This window comes from Myotis yumanensis, unplaced genomic scaffold (genome assembly GCF_028538775.1).
Source record: "Myotis yumanensis isolate MYYU_CA2020_CCGP unplaced genomic scaffold, mMyoYum1.0.hap1 SCAF_1, whole genome shotgun sequence".
Lineage (NCBI taxonomy): Eukaryota > Metazoa > Chordata > Mammalia > Chiroptera > Vespertilionidae > Myotis > Myotis yumanensis.
Genome location: NW_027223752.1, coordinates 190,203,669 through 190,226,857, shown reverse-complemented (window position 1 = coordinate 190,226,857; position 23,189 = coordinate 190,203,669). Strand labels below are relative to the sequence as shown.

General features: G+C 41.1%; 1 protein-coding gene across 1 annotated transcript in view; it reads left to right on the top strand.

The window, feature by feature from the left end:
• FRAS1 (Fraser extracellular matrix complex subunit 1) overlaps positions 1-23,189 on the top strand; it is a 444,205-nt gene that overhangs the window by 182,502 nt on the left and 238,514 nt on the right. Inside the window, exons 7-14 of the mRNA XM_070394313.1 lie at positions 3,830-3,913; positions 5,864-5,965; positions 6,263-6,454; positions 11,763-11,852; positions 13,921-13,956; positions 15,582-15,729; positions 17,175-17,318; positions 18,636-18,770. Of these exons, the coding sequence (XP_070250414.1) occupies positions 3,830-3,913; positions 5,864-5,965; positions 6,263-6,454; positions 11,763-11,852; positions 13,921-13,956; positions 15,582-15,729; positions 17,175-17,318; positions 18,636-18,770 (931 nt within the window). The remainder of the gene's footprint in view (positions 1-3,829; positions 3,914-5,863; positions 5,966-6,262; positions 6,455-11,762; positions 11,853-13,920; positions 13,957-15,581; positions 15,730-17,174; positions 17,319-18,635; positions 18,771-23,189) is intronic.

The following is a 23,189-nucleotide window of genomic DNA, read 5'->3' as shown; positions in this document are numbered from 1 at the left end:
GCCACTAAGTATTTGGGAATCATTTTCTTGTTGTCTATATTGATAAAAGATAATGAGTGGAGTCTGAAATTTGGGATGATTATGTTCTCTTTCCATCTCAGCCCTTTCGTCTTCTTTCTATTGAATTCTGGAATTTAGTGCCATGGAGGTCTGTCTGCTTTCTATTCCATTCTATTTAGGTGGTTTCACTCTGCTGGATTCTTGCAGGATGGTTTTTTGTTTTTTTTTTAATCTTTATAATTCAAACATTTTCCCAGACATTCCTAGGCGAGGTGTCTTTTCACATATTTCGCCTAGAATAGTGTGAAGCCCTCTCAGTCTGTATTCTAGTTTTTGAAATATTTTCTATGGTTACAGCTCCGATTAATCATATTCTTTCCAGTTATCCCTATTCCTCCAGAAACACCTATGATTCTTAGATTGCTCCCTATCTTCCCCCTCATTATCAATCATATTCTTTCTCATCATTTTTCACTCTTTGTCTTTCCCCTGCATTATGGAGAGAGCCTCTTGAGTTTGTATTTACTACCTGTAGTATTGATTTTAATTTGAAGATTTCACATCAGTTTTCTTTTGATTCTTCCTTATTTCTCCTATTGTTGGTTCATCTATTTTTTGATCCCAATGCTTATTCTTTTTTATTGCTTCCCACTTGTATTTAATAAAGACTGCCTTTTCTTACATCTTACTAAAGTTGCAAAACTGCTTTTAAATATTTTCTTTTGGATCTTAAAGTATGTAGTGTTCAGAAATCTGCTCTTTCTCTGAATCTTTAGAATGTCATTCCTTTCACTTTTTCTTCAAGGTTTTCCTCCCAAGTTCCTTTCTTTCTGTTTACTCATCCTTGATCAAGAGAAATCTACCCATACCCACTGCTTGAAAGTTGAGAGGATAAGAGGCCTGCCCCTGGCCAATTCCCCTTCTTAGAGCCTTAGCCAGATGCTAAGAAATGTGCATGTCCTCCTGGTCCAGGGGTCTGCCAAGTTTCATGTAGTGTAGCTCTATTGTACTGAGATCAAATATTCTCCTAACCCCACTGTCCAACCCTCTTACATTCTGAATGCATGAAACAAAAACTATAATCCACAGTTTGAACTGTTGCAAAGGGCTCTTTCCATCTCTCTCAGAAACTATATATTTTACATTTGGGGCATCCTCCACACCCCACCCCTGCTTTTTATCACTCCCTCTACCCTCCAAACACACATAATCCCCACTCTTTTTTAAACTTACGGGCTCTGACTAGATGTAGAAAAGAAGGTATTGAGGCCCCCTGATTGCCTCAAACTGCAGCAGCCACACACCAGAGGGATGAAGGTCATGTTGTGTTTGATATAGGAAGGCAGAGAGTTGGGAAGACGTGATAGTTTTTATTCCTATTTAGGCTTACAAACCAAAGGAAGGCCGCAGGATGCCTTCTGGTCGGTCGATGGGAATTCCTCTTGGCAATGACAGGAGGTTGGCTGTTCTACTTTTTGTTGATGGAAGTTTTATCTCTTGCTATATCTTCAGAAGTGTCATAGTGGGAAAATACTTTATCAAGAGCTGTTAGGCCTATGACACTATACACTTCTTCATCTTAAGTATTTTTATTTAGGGATATATTTTATTTTATTTAAAATATATCCTAAATGGTAGTTTGAACCAAAGTTATAATGACATTAATCAGATACATATATATTTTCATTGGACTCCTGTGATAACTGAGGGTAATATATATATTAGACCCGGGGTTAGCAAACTTTTGCAGATGGTGAAAAATTTCAGCTTTGAGTGCCATACAATTGGAATAACTACTGGGCTCTGCCATTGTACCACAAAATGTGCTGCGGATAATGTGTAAATGAATGGATGTCATTGTGTTCCAATAAAACTGAACTTGTGGAACAGGTGGTGGGCTGGATTTGGCTCAAGGCCCGTAGTTTGCTGGCCCCTGTATTAAACTGTACATTCGAAAGAGCAAATCTACGAAGACCAGAATGATAGGATCCAGGTGTGTGATAGCAACAAAAGGCTTGTTAAAAAGCCATTCCCATTTCTCTGACCCACCTTGCTGCTCACCTTCTTACTTGCCTCTGCAGTCCTCTGGCTTATGAAGCCTCAGCCCAGCTGGATCTCACCTCTGAATCATAGAGTTCTCTGGTACCCCGGGATATTTTCTCCTGAAATGCTTTTCCTTCCTGCCCTTGTTAGTCTGTATTCGTGAAGGAAGCGTCTTTTTCTGTCAACAAATTACATAATTAGGTATTGCCAGTAAGAATCAGAAAGCTTGATTTTCCCTGTACCAACCTCCATATCAGCAACTCCGCCCTCCCCTACTCTCCTGCTGACTCTGCTGCTATACTTGGGTTTAGTCCAGGTTGGTGAGTATAGATTGATACTAACTCAATTTCTTCTCAAGATTTGTGATCATGACATTTGTCCCCTGTTTACTTAACGTTGTGTAAGTTCATTTGTTTACTTCAATGAAGACATTGAAGACTGTGATATCAGATAAACTTTTATTTTATTCCTCACTGAAATGTCATTAAACTAAAGAGTTCTTAAGTCAAGAAATGCTCAGTGATTTCAATCCATATCCAATTTTCACAGGCTCTGTTAAACATCAATGGTCATCATATTTTGCATATAGAATCTAAAGAAATAAAATAACCTAAAGTATAGAAAAGTTGTCAGTTTAATTACAGTGATTCAGGTGTTTGAAATAGATCCTATTATAGAGCAACATGTTAATCTAACTCATCATATCTAATTGGGGTAAACGAACTACTGAAGTATGACTGGAATTTTCCAAGAAAAATTAAGGTTATTTGGCAGCTCCGCCCCTTCTCTCCCCCCAGTACATTGACCTTGTTTTCCCTGCAGAATGAACACCAGAGTAACCATGGTAATAAAATCTCATTTTCTGCTTCTAATAAGAGAAGGAAGAGAACTGTTATGAGGTATTCTCTATATAAGATCTACCACTTCGTAGACATTGAAACTTGGTTTGTTCTAATCCTCCTCCCCCTGCCTTTAATTGGTCTATCTTCCTGCCCATCAATAAGACTGTAGTGATGAGTCAGAGTGAGAAGCTGGCTTTTGGGCATTAAGGAGGAGACTGTTGCTGTGAAAATTCTTAGGGCAGCGGAGACAGAATGGTCTGATATTCTGGGGTTGAGGGTGGTGTGTTAGAGGTGCATAAGCACTGACATATTCCCAGATGTATAGAGATAAGATTAATTTCTTTTCATGTTAAGGACCTCCCTAATGCACATATGTAAGTGATGGGTTCACATAAAGATGCAAAAAAATAGTGAAGTAGTCTATGAGGGATACCTTCTCTTTGAATTTAAAGGTAACTCAGCAGGGATGTAAGTGCTCTTAGGTGTTGCTATAGTTAGTGCTCTGAGTTTCCACTACTGACCACTTACTACTGCCAGGTCAGCTGTGTGACCTTGGGTGAGGCACATAACCTCTGTGTCTACTTTTCTTGTTTGTAAGTGGCAATAAGAGCATCTACTTCAGAAGGTCCTTGTCAAGCACTTAAAACAATGCCAGGCAAATACTAAGTATTCATTATTATTGTTATGGTTATTATTTGTGCTTTTGTTTGTTTTTCGAAGAGGCTGGGCCTTAATGGATGTGTAAACTTCTTAATAGTCACACTGACCTTGGAAGTGCCTATTTTTATCAAGGCACTAGGTTACTAATAGATACCAAATGTGAGGAATTGCTGTTTATGGATGCTTGAGGCACATGCTTCAGTTGGCTATGAATAAAATTTTCCTACTTTTATGGATTTTATTAATGCTTCCTTTTGATGGATTATCCTCTTCTGGGTATTCAGGATGAAACTGTGGTTCGAGTTCCTGGAAAATGCTGCCCCCAGTGCTCTTCCGGATCCTGCTCCGCTGCTGGCCAAGTATACCAGGTAACCTCTGCTGTACCCCATGCAGGTGTTTGACATACATTTTCACACATCTGCCCTCCATTCTTTCAACCACTGTACCTCCTGCCCTCATGTCTGACTCTTCCAGGATTAGTAACTCAGTACATAAGCATCTTTTTTCTTCTCTACTTGGAAAGCCTTTATAAAAAAATTAAATAGGAGAGGATTAGAAATATAAAGGAATGTGCTGGCAAGCAGCCCCCAGCTCATGAACCTTGGCGAACTTACTGTTCATACATCTTGAAGAGAAAAAAGGACTGTCATTGGTCACTATCAGTTTACACTTAGGTTGTCTGCTTTGGTTGGATTTTATGTACTGATATTTAGAGATAATGCCCCCTTACCTTACACTGGGGAGGGGGTATGGGGGTAGTAGGTGAGAGAGGGAAGGGAGGCAGGGGGTTGGTGGTAGTGGATCCTTTAAACTTCAAAGTACTATTGGGCAGTCTGGATAGCTGCCTAATAGATAGTAGGCATCAAGTAAAAACCAGTCCAACGAAGGGAATAAATCAATGAATATTCTGCCTTAGGAGTGCCCAACTGAGCCAAAAGGAGGCTACATTATTCAAAAGCAAAGAACATATTAAGAGTGAACCCAACTACTTCTCTTGCTTGTCAACTACTCTAAGGAAGACTAAACAGAAATTGGGATTGTGACTCTCAGTAGAAAATCTGAGGATGGTGTCACAGATTATAGGTGGATCACATGAAATCTGAATGCAAATAACTAATGGGGAAAGGATTTTTGGGTGCACTAGATCTGTGCTGCCCAGTGCAGTAGCCATATATGTGCTAGATTAATTTCTCATGGAAGAGATAGCCTCTGTGTCTGTTATGAGGTTTTTGGTTGCAAGGAACAGAAGTACTCCTCTAAAAGCTAAAATGAAAACATTTATTGTCTCATATAACAGGAAGTTCAGAGGTAGGGCAGTTGCAGGGTTGCTCAGTTCTGGTCTCAGTGATGTCGTCAAGGATCTAAGCTCTTTTGATCTTCCCACCCTGCATGCTCAGCATGTAGCATTTGCCCTCTGTCCTGTCTCCTCCAGTCCCCAGCATGGCCTCGGCCCCAGGCAGCTTATCCTCACATAACCATCACTAAAGGCTGGTGGAAGAAAGGAGTGTCCTTTTCTTCATGGGGAGACAAGTCTTCTTGGCCTCTGTCTCTCTAGCAAACTTCCCCTCGGTCCCCTCAGTTAGGATTGGGACAATGCTGTGCCCTGTGATAGGGGAAGCTGGGAAAATCAATATGTGGCAGAGAGAGCTGGGTTGACTGGTAAAGAAGAGCTAAGGAATGACCATTGACCAGCCAACAAACAGGCTCTTCCTCTGTGTGCCTGGCATGGGGCAGGCCCTCAACACATCTGTGGGATGAAGAGAATGGAATGACAGTTAATCCAGAGTTCCCTCGGGACACTTATTGACCTTGTTCTGAGAGGCTGTTGCTACCTAAATGATATCATTTCTCACGAGTACATTCAGTGTGGCTCCATTAAAAATTGAAATAAAAAAATCGTTTGTCTTACGCGCCTGTGTTTCTACTTGATATATGTGACATTGGATTTTCCCCTTTCTTCTTTTTTTAAATTTTTTTTCTTTTTCTTTTTTTTAAAATTTCTTTATTGATTAAGGTATTACCTATGTGTCCTTATCCCCCATTGCCACCCCCCCCACTCATGCCCTCACCGCCCCCCCCCCCCCCCAACTCCGTTGTCCTTGTCCATTGGTTAGGCTTATATGCATGCATACAGTCCTTTGGTTGATCTCTCCCCCTAACCTCCCCTCCCCTACCTTCCCTCTGAGGTTTGATGGTCTGATCGATGCTTCTCTGTCTCTGGATCTGTTTTTATTCATCAGTTTATGTTGTTCATTATATTCCACAAATGAGTGAGATCATGTGATGTTTATCCTTCTCTGACTGGCTTCTTTACTCAGCATGGTGAACAGTGGAGTGAAAACGCCTGCACCACGTGCCTGTGTGACCAGGGCGAGGTCCGGTGCCACACGCAAGCCTGCCCCCCTCTAAGATGTGAAAAGGTACCTCGAGAGCCTATAGCGTGATTTTCAAAGTTTTATTCTGGGCCACTTCAGACATGGGTTTCTTAGACCAGTGAGTCCTTTGGGGCAATCAAAAGTTTATAATGTTTAGTATATCGGATAAAGGTATGAAAGGTCTGCTTCCAGGATGGAGGGCTGAGGGGAGGGGGACTTGCCGGGCTGGGTGAGTTGGGGGGGGGAAGAAGAGAGGGTGGTGATGCCATATGGCCTCCTGTCCCACTGGCTGGGATGTCTCCTGAGCACCCTCCCCCGCCCCCCTTCTTCCTGTTTCCTCAGGGTCAGAGAAGGGCTCAGCGCCATGGGGAGTGCTGTGAGGAATGTGTGTCTCCTGCCGGAAGCTGCTCCCACCACGGGAGTGTGCGGTACCAGGATGAGATGTGGCAGGGCTCGGCCTGTGAGTTCTGCGTGTGTGACCGCGGCCGAGTAACCTGCCACACCGGAGAGTGTGCCAGGGTGGAGTGTGCCCAGGTAAGAAGCAAGGGCATTGCCACCTGGACTGTGAGAGCGCTCTCCGATGGGATAGGGGGTCCCTCCCCGGTTCCCTACTTCTTGGCAGCAGAGGGGCCCACCAGGCCAGTAGGTGGACTGCTTCTAGCACGAGGATGCTGTGGTTTAAAGTAAATGTCCCTGTTTGCTCATACAGGCTCGGAACAGTCCCCTGGAGCCTTCAGCGCTCAGGGCATCTGGTCAGAGGGGAAGGCCTGGGACAGACACAGGAAGGGAAGGACACGATGTGGCCATGAGCCTGTCTGCCAGTGCAGCTGACCTCATTGCTGGTGCCTGCCCAGCTGGCTGTGCTTGCGAGACAGAGGCCCTTGGGGGCTCCAGGCTCAGCTTCTGCTGCAGGCCCCACTGGCATCGGTTACTCAGAGAGACGGGCCAGCACCGAGGGGCTGCTCCTGGTGCCCAGGAAAGAGAATAAAATGTTTTTATGTTTTTGTTCTAAGTGGGGGGCGGGAGGGCTCAAGAGTAATTAACTCCCTTGACCTCTTTTAACTTCTGCTGTCTGCTGAATTTCTAGAAGCCTCTCACAAAGTAGCCCCTGTTTGCACTATAGTATATTGTAAGGAAATTGCTTTTTTCTCTCTCTCTCTTTGAACTCAATTTTTACCCACTGCAAAACAAATTGCTTTTAAAGTTGCCTCTTTCTCCCCTACCGCTCCCTTCCGCCCCACCAGTTCCCCGCGGGGTTGTGAACTTGAACAGAAGAGGGAAACTCCAGGGATCAGAGGCACTGGGTGTCTGTAAAGATATTTTTCTTTCTAATTCTTCCTCCCCACGTCTCAGCTCCTCCTCACACTGAGCCTAAGGAGGAACAACCTCTCAAACAAGCCTGCCTTGACAGGGTGATTTTTCATTTGCCTCCTACGTCGGAGTCCTGGCAGACCTGAGACATGTTTAAGTAAAGCGGGTCTTGCTCCTTGCAGATTTACTTCCCCCCACACGCCTTTTCATTTCTTCTCCTTGATTATGTCAGGGCGTCAGAATGGTTGGATGAAGATGAGAAAAACCCTAATCAGGGCCCTTGTCTTTCTCCCTCTCTCGGGCTGAGGCAGGGCTTCCTGGCCTCGGCAGTCTGCCCAGAGGATGCTGGGTTATTTCCCAAGGTTTTAATTTGTCTCAGATCTTTGGGTTTATGGAAAACATGGAAGACATGATCCTGGTCGGGTGAGTCCTTCTGCCGTCTATTTTGTCTGAACAAGGAGTCGCTCTCAGAGAAAATCATTTGACCTATTACCCCCAATGTTGGGGAGTTCCCCAGTGCTTCCTGTGACACCTACTTGTGGCAGCATAAGCCAGGTCTTCTCTGTTGTTAGGGAAAACGAGGAGCAACTGCGGATGTAAGTGGAGAGGGCCTGGTAGTCTTCAATAGCACTACCTCATCTCTTTCCACTTTCATCTCCCATCCCCACCTCATCTTCTCTCCTATTTCTTCAGGTGCTTAATCAACTAAATTGCTTTTTTCCACATTACTTCCATGTTCCTAAATTTCATTTAAGTTGCAGACTTCTAAACTGGAAACACTATCAGAAGTGACATTTGCCTGACCAGAGTGGCTCAGTCGTTAAGCATTGACCTATGAACCAGGAGGTCATGGTTTGATTCCCAGGCATATGCCCGGGTTGTGGGCTTGATCCCCAGTAGGGGGCATGCAGGAAGCAGCCCATCAATGATTCTCTCTCATCATTGATGTTTCTATCTCTCTCTCCCTTTCTCTCTGAAATAAATAAAAATATATTTTTAAAAAATAAGTGAAATTTTGACTAAAATCGAATCTTACAAAGAATATTGCTTAGCCTGCTTTCTATGCCGTACATCTGTAAATAATGACCTTGGTTAATGACCTTGTGTAAACCTGGGCATGTTAACCTTGGTTAGTATGGTTAATGACCTTGGAAAGCTTGGACATACTAACTTCCCAACTTCTGTTTAGTTTGATATAGAAAGATGAACAAGACACATTCTGATCTAAGAGTTCCTAACCTTTGGGGAAGTCAGATACATAGACAGAAATTATAATATGTGGTGACACTAACAATTATGGAAGTATGAATTAAATGCATTAGGAACACCTGCAGAAAATGATTATGTCTGCCCAAGGGAGCAGTGAAAATATGCTACTGGTATTTTTATTCAATTCTAACCTACTTGCTGCCTTTTCTAGAATATCAAGGTCATTAGATTTCTAATCTTGAATAGCAAGGGTGGATTAAGTCTAAGTGTTTGCACATCCACAAAGATGAGGAAGCAAATTGTGCAGCTTCACAATTGTAATGATTATCTCACTGGTTATCAACAGCAGTATTCTGAAGAGCATTGAAATCAGCACACAACTCTTCTTTTTTTTTTTTTTTTTTTAAATATATTTTATTGATTTTTTACAGAGAGGAAGGGAGAGATATAGAGAGTTAGAAACATCGATGAGAGAGAAACATCGACCAGCTGCCTCCTGCACATCTCCCACTGGGGATGTGCCCGCAACCCAGGTACATGCCCTTGACCGGAATCGAACCCGGGACCTTTCAGTCCACAGGCCGACGCTCTATCCACTGAGCCAAACCGGTTTCGGCACACAACTCTTCTTTAAAAAGGAGAACATGGTGCCCTGACAGGTGTTGCTCGGTGGTTAAAGCATTGGCCCACACACTGAAAGATATCAGGTTTGATTCCTGGCCAAGGGAATATACCTGGGTTGCAGGTTCAATCCCTGGCCCCAGTGGGGGCACATAAAGGAGGCAACCAATTGATGTGTCTCTCTCACATTGATATTTCTCTCTCTCTCCCCCTCCCTCCCATTCTCTCTAAAAATCAATGGGAACAAAATCTTTTGGTGAGGATTAACAACAACAACAAAAAAAGGAGAACATGGTATGACCCTTGTCTTTGACATAGTAAAACCAAATTCCTAGACATAGGAACATAAATAAATCAACAGTAGAATAGCACAATATGATGATTTTCATTTTCCTATATTTTGTGTTATCTTTAAAGATGAATTCAGATAAAAAAAAAGTCAAATTACCTTTTTTTTAAAGGGATCTAGCATTCATGCATACAGGGGTGGACAAAGTAGGTTTATAGTTGTGAATACGTGAAACAGAGTTTATTATTGTATTATGTTTATTAATCATTATATTATTTTCCAAGTGAACAACTGTAAGCCTTCTTTGCCCCACCCTGTATATGAGACATAAACTTATGGGGCGATTGATGGGCGATTGCAGCAAAGTGCATGGGAGGGGGGTAGGCATGCCATAAAAGTGAGGTGCCTTCCCCTTCTCCAGTAGAGGGAAAGCTTCTCAGAAGAGTGTTTCCTTTCCCAGTGGGCAGGTGTGTGGAGACTTTTGTCTGGTGGGTGGATATAGGTGTGATTCAGTGGGGAGGGGTGAGCAGAATTAATTTGGCCCATGCAGCAGAATCTTCTCAAAAGAAAAAGAATTAGTTTTGTTTCACAAAGCAATTTTTCTCCAAGCAAAAGTCAAAAGCTAATTGGAGTGAGTTCCCCACCGCAGTGAACTGACACAGTTTGGGGCATCCAGGCTTCTATAAATAACAAATCTATTTAGAACTAACCACCTCACCAAAACTGAATCCTTGCTGCCCGGGAGCAGGGCTTGCTGTTATTTACAGGAGCAAAAGAAAACTCAGAACTGCCACCTTCTTTGCTTTGTTGGGGTGATGCAGGCTCCATCTTCTGTGTTGTCTCTGTATTGTAGTGAGCACTCAAGAATCTCATGCATTTTGTCTTTAATAGAAGTACACATACTCTGTCTTGTTTCAAAACATTGTTTTAAGCAACCTAGATTACATGCATATAAACCCCTTTTTACGCTTTTAAATCAAATTTCACCGTGTTTCTGGGTTATGCCTTCACTACTAGCTCATTTGTCACATTTCTGCAAAACAATTTATGTGTAAATAGTCTGCTCTCCATAGCACCCATTGGCCTCTGATTTGGCATTAGATTTTGATAGGCATCGATCTATAGAACTCCCTTCTTATTGACATAACTTCTTAGACACTAAAAAGTTCATGTGTGTGATGGTTTCTTTTTTGTTTGTTTGTTTCTTTAAAATGTTTATGTTTTCCTTCATTAAAATAATGCATTTTCATTTTAGGAAATTGAAGACAAGAAAAGTGGAAGAGACTTTAAAATCTATTCATAATGCTACAATTCAAAGCAGCCAATGCTATTTTTATATTTTTCTTTCATGCACAGTGTTTTAAACACAAAATATCATTGTGATTATTCTGTTTAAGCTATCTTACATGATTTAATTTTTTGCCTAACATGGTTTCTGCACTTTAGATATAATATAGTTCCCAAATGAAATAATGTCTTCATTTAAAGAGACATCATCATTTTTTAGAAAATAGAAATATCTTTACAAAGTGAAAAGTGCTTTCAAGAATACTTTTTAGCTCATAGATATTAGATATTAGTGTATGCATACAAAAAGTTGTAAACGGAGATTGTATTTTTAACAGGAGATTCCCTGAGAGGTAAAGCTCCAGTGGAATTATACTTTCTAAATTACAAAGTTCAGAATTATTTAATTTTTATACTAAGTATTTATTATTATTTTGTAATTAAAAACAAAAATTTTGAAATTGCTGATATTGGGAAGTTAAAATAATAACAATTTGAAAGTTAAACATCTACTTTCCTAGTGTGGCATTTCTTTCCTTCCTCATAATTTTTAGAAATAGTGATTATGTAAGTTAAATAACAGTTTCAGAATATTGAATAGCCATTGTTCTATGTTTAACTTATGCCTGAGACTACATCTGTGCACAAAGGAATGTGTCTGGTTTTGTTTTCAAGGGAAAACATTGGTTTGACTTGAGCTGTAAATGAAACCGAACCACAAGTTCAAACCTTGTGTATTGAAGAAAGCCTGATCCTTTTCTGAAGCTCATAACTTTCCAAGACTGTAACATTAACCTTGGCCATTCTTGTTATTCATGTGAGCTCCTGATCCTGGGTAGGAAATTATGGAGGGATCTGTGCACAAGTATCACCAGAACTAGGAAGAAAAAGGTTTTGGGGATGACTATTGACTGTACTGAGCAGACTTTCTGTAGGAAGACAGTGCGGGAGGGTCGGGGGGTGGGCGGGTGGGAGGGGGGGGCGGGGTTCAATGAGTCCTGGGCCAAGGTGCAAGAGAGCGCTCAACGTCTTTCATTCAGTCAGGAAATCCAGCTGCTTCGAAATTTAGCATTGCTACCTGAGATGTTAATTTGATAAGTCTCTCTGCAACCCTTACTTCTACAGGGTGAAGAATTAATTCACTTAGATGGAAAATGCTGTCCTGAATGCATTTCAAGGAATGGCTATTGTGTTTATGAAGAAAATGCAGAATTTGTGAGTATTGGGCAAATAACTAAAGGCTATTAAGAACTAATAATTCAAAAAAAGAACTAATAATTCAAAATTAATTTAGTGAGGGGTATTACCTCCTCATTTCTTTCACCTATTCATTTGTTCAACAAATATGATTGTGGACCTACTATGTGACAGGTACTGGGGATGCAGATGCGGACATAGTAGGTGCAGTCCATACTCGCATGGAGCTTACATTGTAGTGTGGGGACACAGAGGACAAAGTTCTGCCTAGAGTATAAAGCAGCTTTATGGACTAGGGAGTACCTGGGATGGAGGCAGGTGCTCTTTTACATAAGGTCATCGGGGAAGTCTCTCAGGCAGAGAAATTTGAGCACAATTTCTCAGCAGTTGAAAAAGCTGAAATGTGTTTGGCACGTTCAAGAAACAGCAAGAGTGAGTGTGGCAGCCCGACTGGTGTGGCTCAGTGAGTGTCAACTTAAGAACCAGAAGGTCACCGTTTGATTCTGGTCAGGGTTGCAGGCTCCATCCCCAGTGTGGGGGGTGCAGGAGGCAGCTGATCAATGATGCTCTCTCATCATTGATGTTTCTATCTATCTCTCCCTCTCCCTTCTTCTCTGAAATCAATAAAAAATATATTTTTTAAAAAGTGAGTATGGCTGACACCAAGTGACTGAGGGGAAAGGAGTTGGAGATGAGGTTCAGTTGTGGCCTGGATGCAATGATAAAGATGTGTTTACCCTGATGCAGATGGCAGCTACTGGGCAGTGCCAAGTAGAGCAGTGCCTGGGATCTGGATTACTTGTGAGAGGATCATTTGGGCTGCTACTTGGGCGAGGGACAGAGGGGACGAGATTGGAAGTAGGTGGTTCCTTTCTCTGCCATAGTCCAGAGAAGGGGTGATGGTGTCTTGGCCTAGGGAGGAAGTGGTGAAAAGTGACCAGACCCTGGATTTATTTTGCAGATAGGATCGAAAGAATTTTGATGGATTGGATGTTTTGAAACTCTATTTGCTAAGGTTATATTCCTCCCTATATCTGTATTTTTTTTTCATATATAGCCAAAGGAAAAAAATATTTATCTTAATCTTTTCAAATGTATTCTATTCATGTAGCCCATATTTTTCACATGAGGTTGTGGAATGTAAATAAGTTCACCGTGTTCTTAAAAAACCTGCCCGTTGATCATAAATACAACTGCTTCATTGACCAATCAGAAGAGGATTATAAGAATTAGGATTAGGTACTTTGATTTGTGAACTGATTCCTATATACTTTTTCTCTGTGATCTGGGTAGATTGCATCTATCCACCTGCCAGTGTGCTGTATGTGTTGAGGAGGCAGTATTGTGTAGTGTTAATGTGCAGGCACTAGGCTGAGATCCCTACTTTGCCACATACTCTGATCTTGGGCAAATTATGTAATATTCAGCTGTAAAGTAGGGATAAAAATGGTACTACCTCATGGGTCTGTTGAGATGATATGTATAAAGCACTTAGAACAGTGCCTGGCACACACAAAACAGCTTTAAAATGATATTATTGTTATTATGTTGTTGGCATTGTTTAATAGTGGTGTTTCATAGTTCAGTCATTCTTGTTTCTTAAGAATTTAAGAGATTAAACGTTCCCTATAAATGTTGAATCTGTATTTTCTCAATCATAGTATTAATTTTTCTGCTCATTTTTGGAGGTCAATTAAGCTCAGTGGAATTAAAATAAATTTTAAATTATTTTAAATAAGCACAAATCCCCTTAATGCTCTTTCTAGTTCTGCACAAGATTCAAGAGGTTCTTACAAAGTTAGATCTCTTGACTGTGAAGTCCTTCCCATTGAGGGGAATGGAAGCCAAGTGCTCAAACACAAAGTGAGAATGAGAATTTAAAAATATTTCCTGGGCTTCTTGTCTTTACCTCATATTGCTATGCTTTTCTTGTTTTATATAAAGATAGATTTTATTCCTATTCATAACTGACGAATGGTGTTGCGTGTCACTTGGGGAAAGATGGATAGTACCTAATGAAAAAACAGATAGCTCAGCCTAATGGTGTTTTTAGTGGTATAATAAAAACATTTCTCTTTGTCCCTAGATGTCCTCAAATGCGAGTGAAGTTAAACATATTCCAGTAAGTATAGATTTTTAACTTTATATAGACACTTATAAAATTGTTTTAAGCAATGATCTGCATAAATTGTTTCTGTGGAACCTTACTGCCTTAGGATTTTTAACAGTCATCTTTGATGGCCATGGCCTCAGATTAAGAATCTTAATAATAACTAAGACTTTGATTCTTTGAACTTTTCCTCCTTTCTTTAGCTTGTTTCCCCAACCCCCCCAATTGGTAATTAATACTTCAACTACAAGCTCCTACATAGATCCTTTTCCATTCTTGTGATGATTTTTTCCTCCTGAATTTTCTGGCCTAAAATAGCTCAGTTTAGCCATTAGTGCAATTTCATGTACTGCAGAGCATTCAAGAGAGAGCTTTTGGGTCTTGAGAGAGTTCACTCTCCAAGCAATACCACGTGTTCACTCTCTCTATAGTGTTTGCAGGACAGTGTTGTAAGGTTTCTTTTTAAGGGAAAATGAAAGCATGTTTGTTCATCTAAGCAACCTTACACTGTTGGAGCTTATAGAATCTGGTCTGCCTTGAAATGGAAGAAAAGCACTTCTGCTTTCTCAAGATAATCTCTCTCATTTTTGTAATATTGTCATTCATTGTTGCTAAATACTGCCACATTGGAATTTTAACATGGTTTGGCTTAATAAATATTTTATCAAATCTTTGTCTTAAAATATGTTCTCCTATTACCTGTTCTACCTCCTTCATCACCCCCAAAACCTTCTGGTGGGAACCTTTGTCTCTTTCCTATATTGTGGGCAAGTGGGATAGCAAGCAATAAATAAATAAATAAGTACTCTTTATAATTCACAGTAGATTCTCTGTCAAAGTACTAATGTTTATTACCATAATTTGCTTGGCCGGAAAAAATATGTTAGTGTAAAGCTGCCCATGGCACGTATACAGCCCACTAAAAGGCTACCTGCCAGGCCCTAACCAGTTTGGCTCAGTGGATAGACCGTCGGCCTGCAGACTGCAGGGTCCCAGGTTCGATTCTGGTCAAGGGCATGTACCTGGGTTGCGGGCACATCCCCAGTAGTGGGTGTGCGGGAGGCAGCTGATTGATGTTTCTCTCTCATCGATGTTTCTAACTCTCTATCCCTCTCCCTTCCTCTCTGTAAAAAAATCAATAAAATATATTTTTTTAAAAAGATACCTGCCAGAAGTTTCACTAAGAATACAATGACACTACTGTTACTCTTACCATAGCAACCATAAGGAAATTCAGGGCTTCCACCAGCTTCTTATTGTTATTATAAAAATTGTAGGTAATGTATCTGCTAATCACTAGGTACCGCGTAAACCCCTCTGGTGTTTTCTCTGTGAGATGGGATGGGAAACAAGTGCGCTATGCTTCTTACTTATTGTGGGAGCCCCAGAATGCTTTCACAAAGTATCTCTCTGCCTGGGTTCTATATTAAAATAACCTAATTAAAAACAAAGAATTAGAAATACTGTCCTTTTAAATTTAAGACACCTCTACTAATGTCCTATTTCAGAGTTAGGTTTGATATGGTACTGATCAGGAGCCTTCACTTTGTCCCATATGGAAATGATAAATTCTCCATCAGCAAATTGTCTTCAGAATCTCTGCACTCTGATAACAACACCTTTATTGTCTCATGTAGGAGGGAGAGAAGTGGGAGGATGGCCCTTGCAAGCTGTGTGAGTGCCGGGGGGCTCAGGTAACTTGCTATGAGCCCTCATGTCCACCGTGTCCAGTGGCCACACTAGCCCAGGTTGTGAAGGGACAGTGCTGCCCAGAATGCACTGCAGGTGGGTCCATATCTAATTTATTTCTACTGAGATGTTTTCTGCTGTCAAAAAAACTCAGAGATCCTCTCCCCTTGCCCTTGCTTTTTTTTTTTTTTCCAAACCACCCATTGACTTTGTTGGTTTTTTTGTTTTTTCCTTCCTAATTTTTCTAACAAATGATGTTAATTAATCTTTGTCCAGGTATTTGCCAAATTCAACGGATGATGAGTATATGACCCCTGGCCAAGTCATTGACCATCTCTAAATCTTAATTTTCTTGTCAATAAAATGTGCTTTATCTACCTCACAAAGTTATTGTGAAAAATCAAATAACATAACTTTTGAAAACTTGTAAAGGCAACTGTTTGGTAGGACTGTTTCAATTTTTAAGCTATAAGGATAATTGCTGAAAGTTTCTTATGGATGTCCTTTTTTTTTTTTTTTTTAAAGGTGAGCTATTAAACAGATGGTTTCTTTTGCAATTCTCAAAAGGGTTTTTTGAAGTTTAAAGACTCATTAATTTCTTCCAAAAGAAATTTTTACCTACTTGTCTTGCAACTCTGCTTTCAAATCACCTGGGGTGGAATTAGTTCCAGTTAATAATTGTTGGCAAGCGCTGGGGTTACTCTGGCTGAGCAGTAATTTGCCTATGAGCTTTGTCTCTCAGAGAAGTGGCATTTTCTTCCATTCATATTTCATAATTAATTGTTTTCATCCATGGGTTGCAGTTTTTCATATTGGCAGTTGTAGCACTCAACTTATTTTGGCTAATCACAGTGTTTTCGTGAAGAGTGTATTATGAGAAGAGCAAAGCAACTTTATGTTTTAATTACATTACCTTCACCAAAGTGGCTCTCTGGGTTTTCCAAAGCAAACATTTAGTACATTGTAATGTAGCATACCTTGAAAATCAGGTCCTTGACAATTTTAATACTTGAAGGAAATTCTTTGCTGACAATTACCATTAAATTCAGTGATAATCCCAGTTATGGGGAATGGGATTTGACATTTTAGAGAAAAAGAAGAAAACTGGCTGTATTTCTTTAAAAAAAAATACGATTTTTTTTTTTAAAAAAAGATCGGTGTTATGTCTAACGTTTTATGCACATCAAAGCTTAAGAACATCTGAAAAGTCATAAATTATCGAATCTGTTTAAATCATATATTGTAGAGCTAGCCATTCCTGTCTTAAGAGGAATTCCTGCAGGTAGAAGCATTAATAGGCTGGTTTGGTAATGTTTTTAGCATCTTTAATTTGAAGCTATAGGAGACAGTGATGTCATTTCAGATAAGGCGGGATTTTAGGAAATCTTGCATTAAAATAATTTTTTTCTATTTGGAAGCCTTTTTCCTACTTAAGTTCCAGAGTTTTCTGTTCTTCATATTCCATACAGCTCTTTTTTGAGGATGATGTAAGAGAAATAAATTAGATGGTCTTTACTGAGTTTTCTTCTTTATCTTTGAAGTTTACTGCCACCCAGACTGCTTGACCTGCTCTCAATCTCCAGACCACTGTGTCCTCTGCCAGGACCCCACGAAGCTGCTGCGGAATGGACGGTGTGTGCACAGCTGCGGCCCAGGATTTTACCAAGCTGGGGCCCTCTGTTTAGGTATGGCTCCAAGCAGAGCATCCAGAGGTGGACAGAGGCTGACTGCTGTCAAGGAGGGGGTCCTGGATGCAGGAAATGCACAACTTCCAAACCATTATTAAATAATAAAGCCATCCATAGGTTACTCAGCTTCTTTATCTGCAGGCCTCTTTCTTCTAATATTTTACAGGTATTTCTAGTCTTACTGGCAGATAGGTGGTGGGGAGGGCAGATGCTTGCTATGTAGTCATAGCTGGATTTTTCATTTTTTGAAGGATAGTAATATCAGGATGCTTGGTGTCATTTATTAAAACATGCAGTGAATCCAAGATAGAACTTTAGTATTGACACGGACCTTTGAGATCACTTATTAGAACTTTCTCACTTTGCAAATGTGGAACCTGTGGAACAGAGAATTAACCTGCTTTCTCAACATCACACAGGGAGTTGGTAATAGAGCTCATCTCTCATAGGTTCTTACCAGCGGATCCAGAATGTGTTCATGTGTATTTTAGAATTCTTATATAAAGTGAAAAGGAGAACTTACCTGGGAAAATTTAGTATGGTTGAGGTCAAATCATAGTTGCTTTTTTTTCTATTTCTGAATCAGAGGGTTAACTATGAATTTAAGAATGTATAGGTTCATACCCTGGCTGTGCGTATTTAAGCTCTCTGTACCTCAATATCTCATATGTAAAATGGGGTAACACTGGTGCCTTCCTCAAACGGTTCTTGTGAAAATTAAGTGTGTCAAAGCATGTGAAGTGTCTAGGATATAGTCATGGATCAATATAGTTAACTGTTTTTATTATTTTTGTGATTATTCATTTACTCCTACTTTCTCTCCTGATTTATAGTCTTCAGACTGTTTGAAATTTATTTATATCTCTGCCATAGGTTGTGAAGGGAAAGAGGCCAGGGTATTTTTGTGAAATGGTTGAGTAAGAAAGATACTGGGGACTAGTGGATAAAAAGAAAATAACTCAGATCCCTGAACCTAACTGCCTGGCTTTGAATGCCAGCTTCATGTGTCCTTGGTCAAGTTCCTTAACCTCTGTGAGTTTGTTCCTCATCTGTAAAATGGGGATTAATAATATCTATCCCGTATGGTTGTCATAAAGATGAAATGTGTTTGTATATTAAAGCACTTTGTACCGTGCTTGGCATGAAATAGGTGCTCTATGATTGAAGGCTAAGATTTTTTTTTTATTTTTTTGCTTTTCTATTCCCTGTGACCCCAGAGCCTCAGAATTGAGCTGTGCAGGAAATGACTCTGCAGTGGTGTCTTTGAGCTAATCAGAGCTTCCCTTTTCTTTCTCCCAACGCTGTCCGGAGCAGCCTGCCAGCCTCAGTGCTCCACGTGTTCCAGTGGCCTGGAGTGCTCCTCCTGCCAGCCGCCCCTGCTGATGCGGCACGGGCAGTGTGTGTCCACCTGCGGGGATGGCTTCTACCAAGATCGCCACTCCTGTGCAGGTAACCACTGGCCAGACCAACAGCTGGCTGGGCCACTGAGAAAGCCACTCCCTACTCCTAAGCCATCTGGGGTCACTAGGAGCTGTAAGTAGCTTCCAAGAAATTCTGATCGGACTCCTGATGGGATGAGAACAGTGGATGAGAGAGAGGGCATATGTTGTTTTTATAACCTCATTAGTGCTTTAGTGCTGTGCATATGTGATGTAATTTTTATAAGTCTTTCTGCACACATTTGGGGGCACTGGGACAGTATTTAATTAACCCTATACTTTTGGTTCAGGATTGTCATTATGTTATAAGTTAGATTCCTTCATAGTATAAATACAAAGGGCTTACATGAAAATATAGGAGAAAATACATCTACATATTTTTTAAACTTCATTTCCACCTAAAGAGAGAGGGAGAAGCAGAAATAAGAAAGTGACATCATAATAACAAACTTGGACAAAAAAGTAGGCATTTAAATGTGCTCTTGCTTTATTATCTATGTATTTTATCAGCTTTATATGCATACTTTTATTTTAAATTAATATCTAGTTGAAATTCTCATATTGTAACAGTCTCTGGAGGTGGGAGTAGTCTTAATATCATTTAATTTATTGTTTATACTTGATCACTTTTGCAATAGTGTTATGATCATGGGTATAAGGAAAAAAGTAAATATATGAAGAATTTTTAAGTGCAGAAATGGGAGAAGGGGTAACAGTGAAAGGAAAGACAGAGGCCGAGTCCTAAGGGCGGAGTCCTCTTCCAGAGGAGACAGGTAACCAGGGGTGCCCAGAGGCTAAGGCAGGTCTGCAGTGGAAGGTAAATTTGATAAGGTAGACAGGCCAGAGGGAGCTTCTGGAATGCTACTCCAGGTATTATGGCAACTACACTATCACCTGGGCAGAAAATGGGCAGATTCATGATGAGAATCAGAAGGTGGGCCAGTTTGAAGGTCAACTGATATGCTCCTCTCTTTCATGCCCTTGGTTAGATTTTCAGGGAAATCATATGAAGGAAAAAGATTAAAAGAGAATAAGTGCATAATATTCTTCAGATGTGCAGGCTGAAGAGCTCTAAGGCCATGTGAAGATTCCATGTGGGGAGGCTGCTGGCCCCCTCATTCCAGGCTGTGGTCAGAAGCACAGTCCATGGGACTGTGGCCATCATCTTAAAAGGAAACACTGGTGCTGTCTGTGCATGCAGATGTGAGGATGGTGGGGCCAGTCCCTTGAGGGAATATGGAAGCCACACTAGCTTCGGAGCCTGGCTTGAGGGCTACAGGAATATCTTCTGTGTCTCTCTATCCCCAACATCAAGGGCTGCACAAAGCATTCAGCATTTGTTGAACAAGTGTGTGATGATGAAGGAACGTACTACCCCTTGGTGATCCTTGATGGACTGTGTTTCAATATAAGTTTCAACCATAAAAGAGAAAAGAACCCTTAATGTTTATTACTTGTCATCTTCTATTTACCTGTTATTTTAGAACAGGTTCAGAGTGGGCACATACAAACGGCTTTGTAAGTGTCTAATGTTTGGGCAATTTAGGTAAATGGCTGAAATTTCAATTTGATGAAATCATTGGATGTATTCTTCACTCCTTTCTTCTATCCCATCAAAGAGACCTCCTACTAGCACTCCTGTGACAGATTTGCCTTTAAGAGGGAATTAATTTCCCTTAGATTTTATTCCACCCTCCCTACTGCTTCCATCCCCTACCACATATCCCACATACATATTTACTTTTTAATTTTTTTTCCTATTTCTTTTGGAGGAAGCATTTTCCTTTCTCTTATGCCCACTGTTTTAATTGGTGATGTTAATGCTGTTTTAGGGCACTTTAGAATAGGTAATGTTTCACTTGATTATTGGTTTATGTAGCTGACTGCTTTCACATTCCATCCACAAAGCCATACACAAATGCCTCTAGTAGAGAGTTGCTGGGAAAATTTAATTCCTTCCAGGGAATTAAACCAATTTGCTTTAGTTAAGCCTGGTTGCATTTTTATGCATAAAATGAGAAGACAGAAGAGAGCAAGAGGAGAGAGAGAGAGAGAAAAAAAAAAGAAGAGAGAGAAAATGGTTTTAAAAATTAAAGCTAAACTTGTGATCAATTTCTATATACTGTCTTGATGCTGAGACTACTGCCCAAATAATCTTTTTTTAAAAAATTGAATTTATTAGGGTGATATTGGTTCTCAAAAACATACAGGTTTTAAGTGTACAACTCAATAAAACATCATCTTCACACTGCATCTCCCCAAGCAAAGTCTCTTTCCCTCCTCATCCCCTCCTTTTGCCCACCTCCATCTCCCCCCAACACCCCCTTCCCCTCTGGCTATCACCATGCTGTTGTCTGTGTCTATATACTATCTTTTTGTTTAATCCTTTCTCATTATTGGAATTTTTTCCAATATTTCTGCTTGTGTCATTTTGGGTGACTTTTCACCATTGACCTTTGAAGCCGGTTGGTCAACCAGTGCTCTTTCAGTATGTGTTAAACTTTTCAAAAAAAAGCTTGCCATTCTATGATTACAACAGGTTTTTTCTGGATTCATTCCTCTTGGCAGGGTCATTTGTGTTATGTTGGCATAATTCTCCACTTTATTGACCCATCAAAACCAAAAGAAAGTGAACATTGTGCTGAGAAAACTAATTACCAGGAATTACCTGATTAATATTCATGCTCACTCTGTGAGATATAGGCAGAATGAAAAATGTGGGGCAGAGCCAAGCAGCACATAAACATGGCTCTTCAACAAAAGAGTTCAAGCAGGTAAGCCAGGGGGGAGTGAAAGAAGACAAGAGTTCTGCCAGAAACCACACCTCTAAGAGCCCTTATCATTTTCCCTTTCCCTCAATTTTGTGGCATATACACACATACACACATGCTGTATGCATACAGACCTGGACATATGTGTACATATGTTAATATTATTGTTATACTAGTGGCCCGGTGCACAAAATTTGTGCATGGCAGGGGTGTCCCTCAGCCCGGCCTGCACCCTCTCTAGTCTGGAACCACTTGGGGAATGTCTGACTGCCGGTTTAGGCCCAATCCCAGGGCTTGACTACACTGAATCCCAGGGATCGGGCCTAAACCGGCAGTCAGACATCCTTCTCACAATCCAGGACCGCTGGCTCCTAACCGCTTGCCTGCCTGCCTGCCTGCCTGATTGCCCCTAACTGCTTCTGCCTGCCAACCTGATACCCCCTATCTGCTCCCCTGCCAGCCTGATTGATGCCTAACTGCTCCCCTGCTGGCCTGATCGTCCACAACTGCCCTCCCCTGCCGGCCTGATCGCCCACATCTGCCCTCCCCTGCCATGACCCACCTCCTCTGCTGGGACCGGCCTCCTCCATGCTGTGCAGAGCCTTGGGACCCCCCCAGGCACCATGCAGGGTGGCCACCAGGCCCTGCCTCTGCTGTGCATGCAGCCATCTTGTGGTGGCCATCTCGTGATGACGTTGTGCGCGAGGGCCACCTAGGCTTTTATTAGTATAGATTCTTGTGCTTGACTACACTGAATAATGTTGTACATATAGATAACATTATGTGCCCCATACCAGTCCCTGCTTCCTTTCCCTTGCCTTCCCGGACTTTGGAGTTTGATGCTTTGTCACTAACACTCAGAACCACCCAGTTTTGATACTAGTCTCAACCAGAGACAGGTAACGTGTAAGTTGCCTCTTTCCCACAACTGGTAAGGCCAAGGCATAATCGCCGTCTTAGTACCCACATCTCACTATTTAGGCCTGGCATTCGGGCTTCTGCCTTAACCTCTCAGCTAACCTGGGATCTGATCCAACATGCCTGTTGCCCAACCTGTCCTGTTCTTGACACCATGACATCAGGCCCTAGGACTGGACTTCTACTTTGCTTCCTGCCACTTTGCCCTGTTGTGATCCATTTTCAGGAATGAATAGCTCATCTCATCATTGCTCCCAGCCTGATGGTCAGGCTTGAGGCATGTGTAGATGCTCCTTGCCCCCCCCTTCACCCCCATCACCTTGCCCCCTTTTTGCATGGCTCTTGGATACCACTTGTCCTGAATGTATGGTATTCTCCTATCAGAGTGGTGGTTCCATTGCCTCTTCTTAGAAATCCGGGCATTAAATCTAAATCTGGATTCAGGCTGAGCTCACCATGATCTCAGAACATTCTTTCTTGCTTGTCTTGCTCCTCTTTTCAATCAAACTCTGTTCCAGTCTGGCAGGACCATTGAATTGTGAACACAAATCCTAGATATATGAGCTCAGAAGAAGAAAACTTAAAACAAGCAAACTAATATACTCCATGTGAGATTAGTTTGAAATGAATAGACTTTGAGTAGAGAAAGAGTAGAATGTAACCCATTTTTATATGTGTACCAGTGTTTGTTTTGTCTGCTTAACACTTTTGTTATTCATAGTGGCCTGAGGATGGAGCTG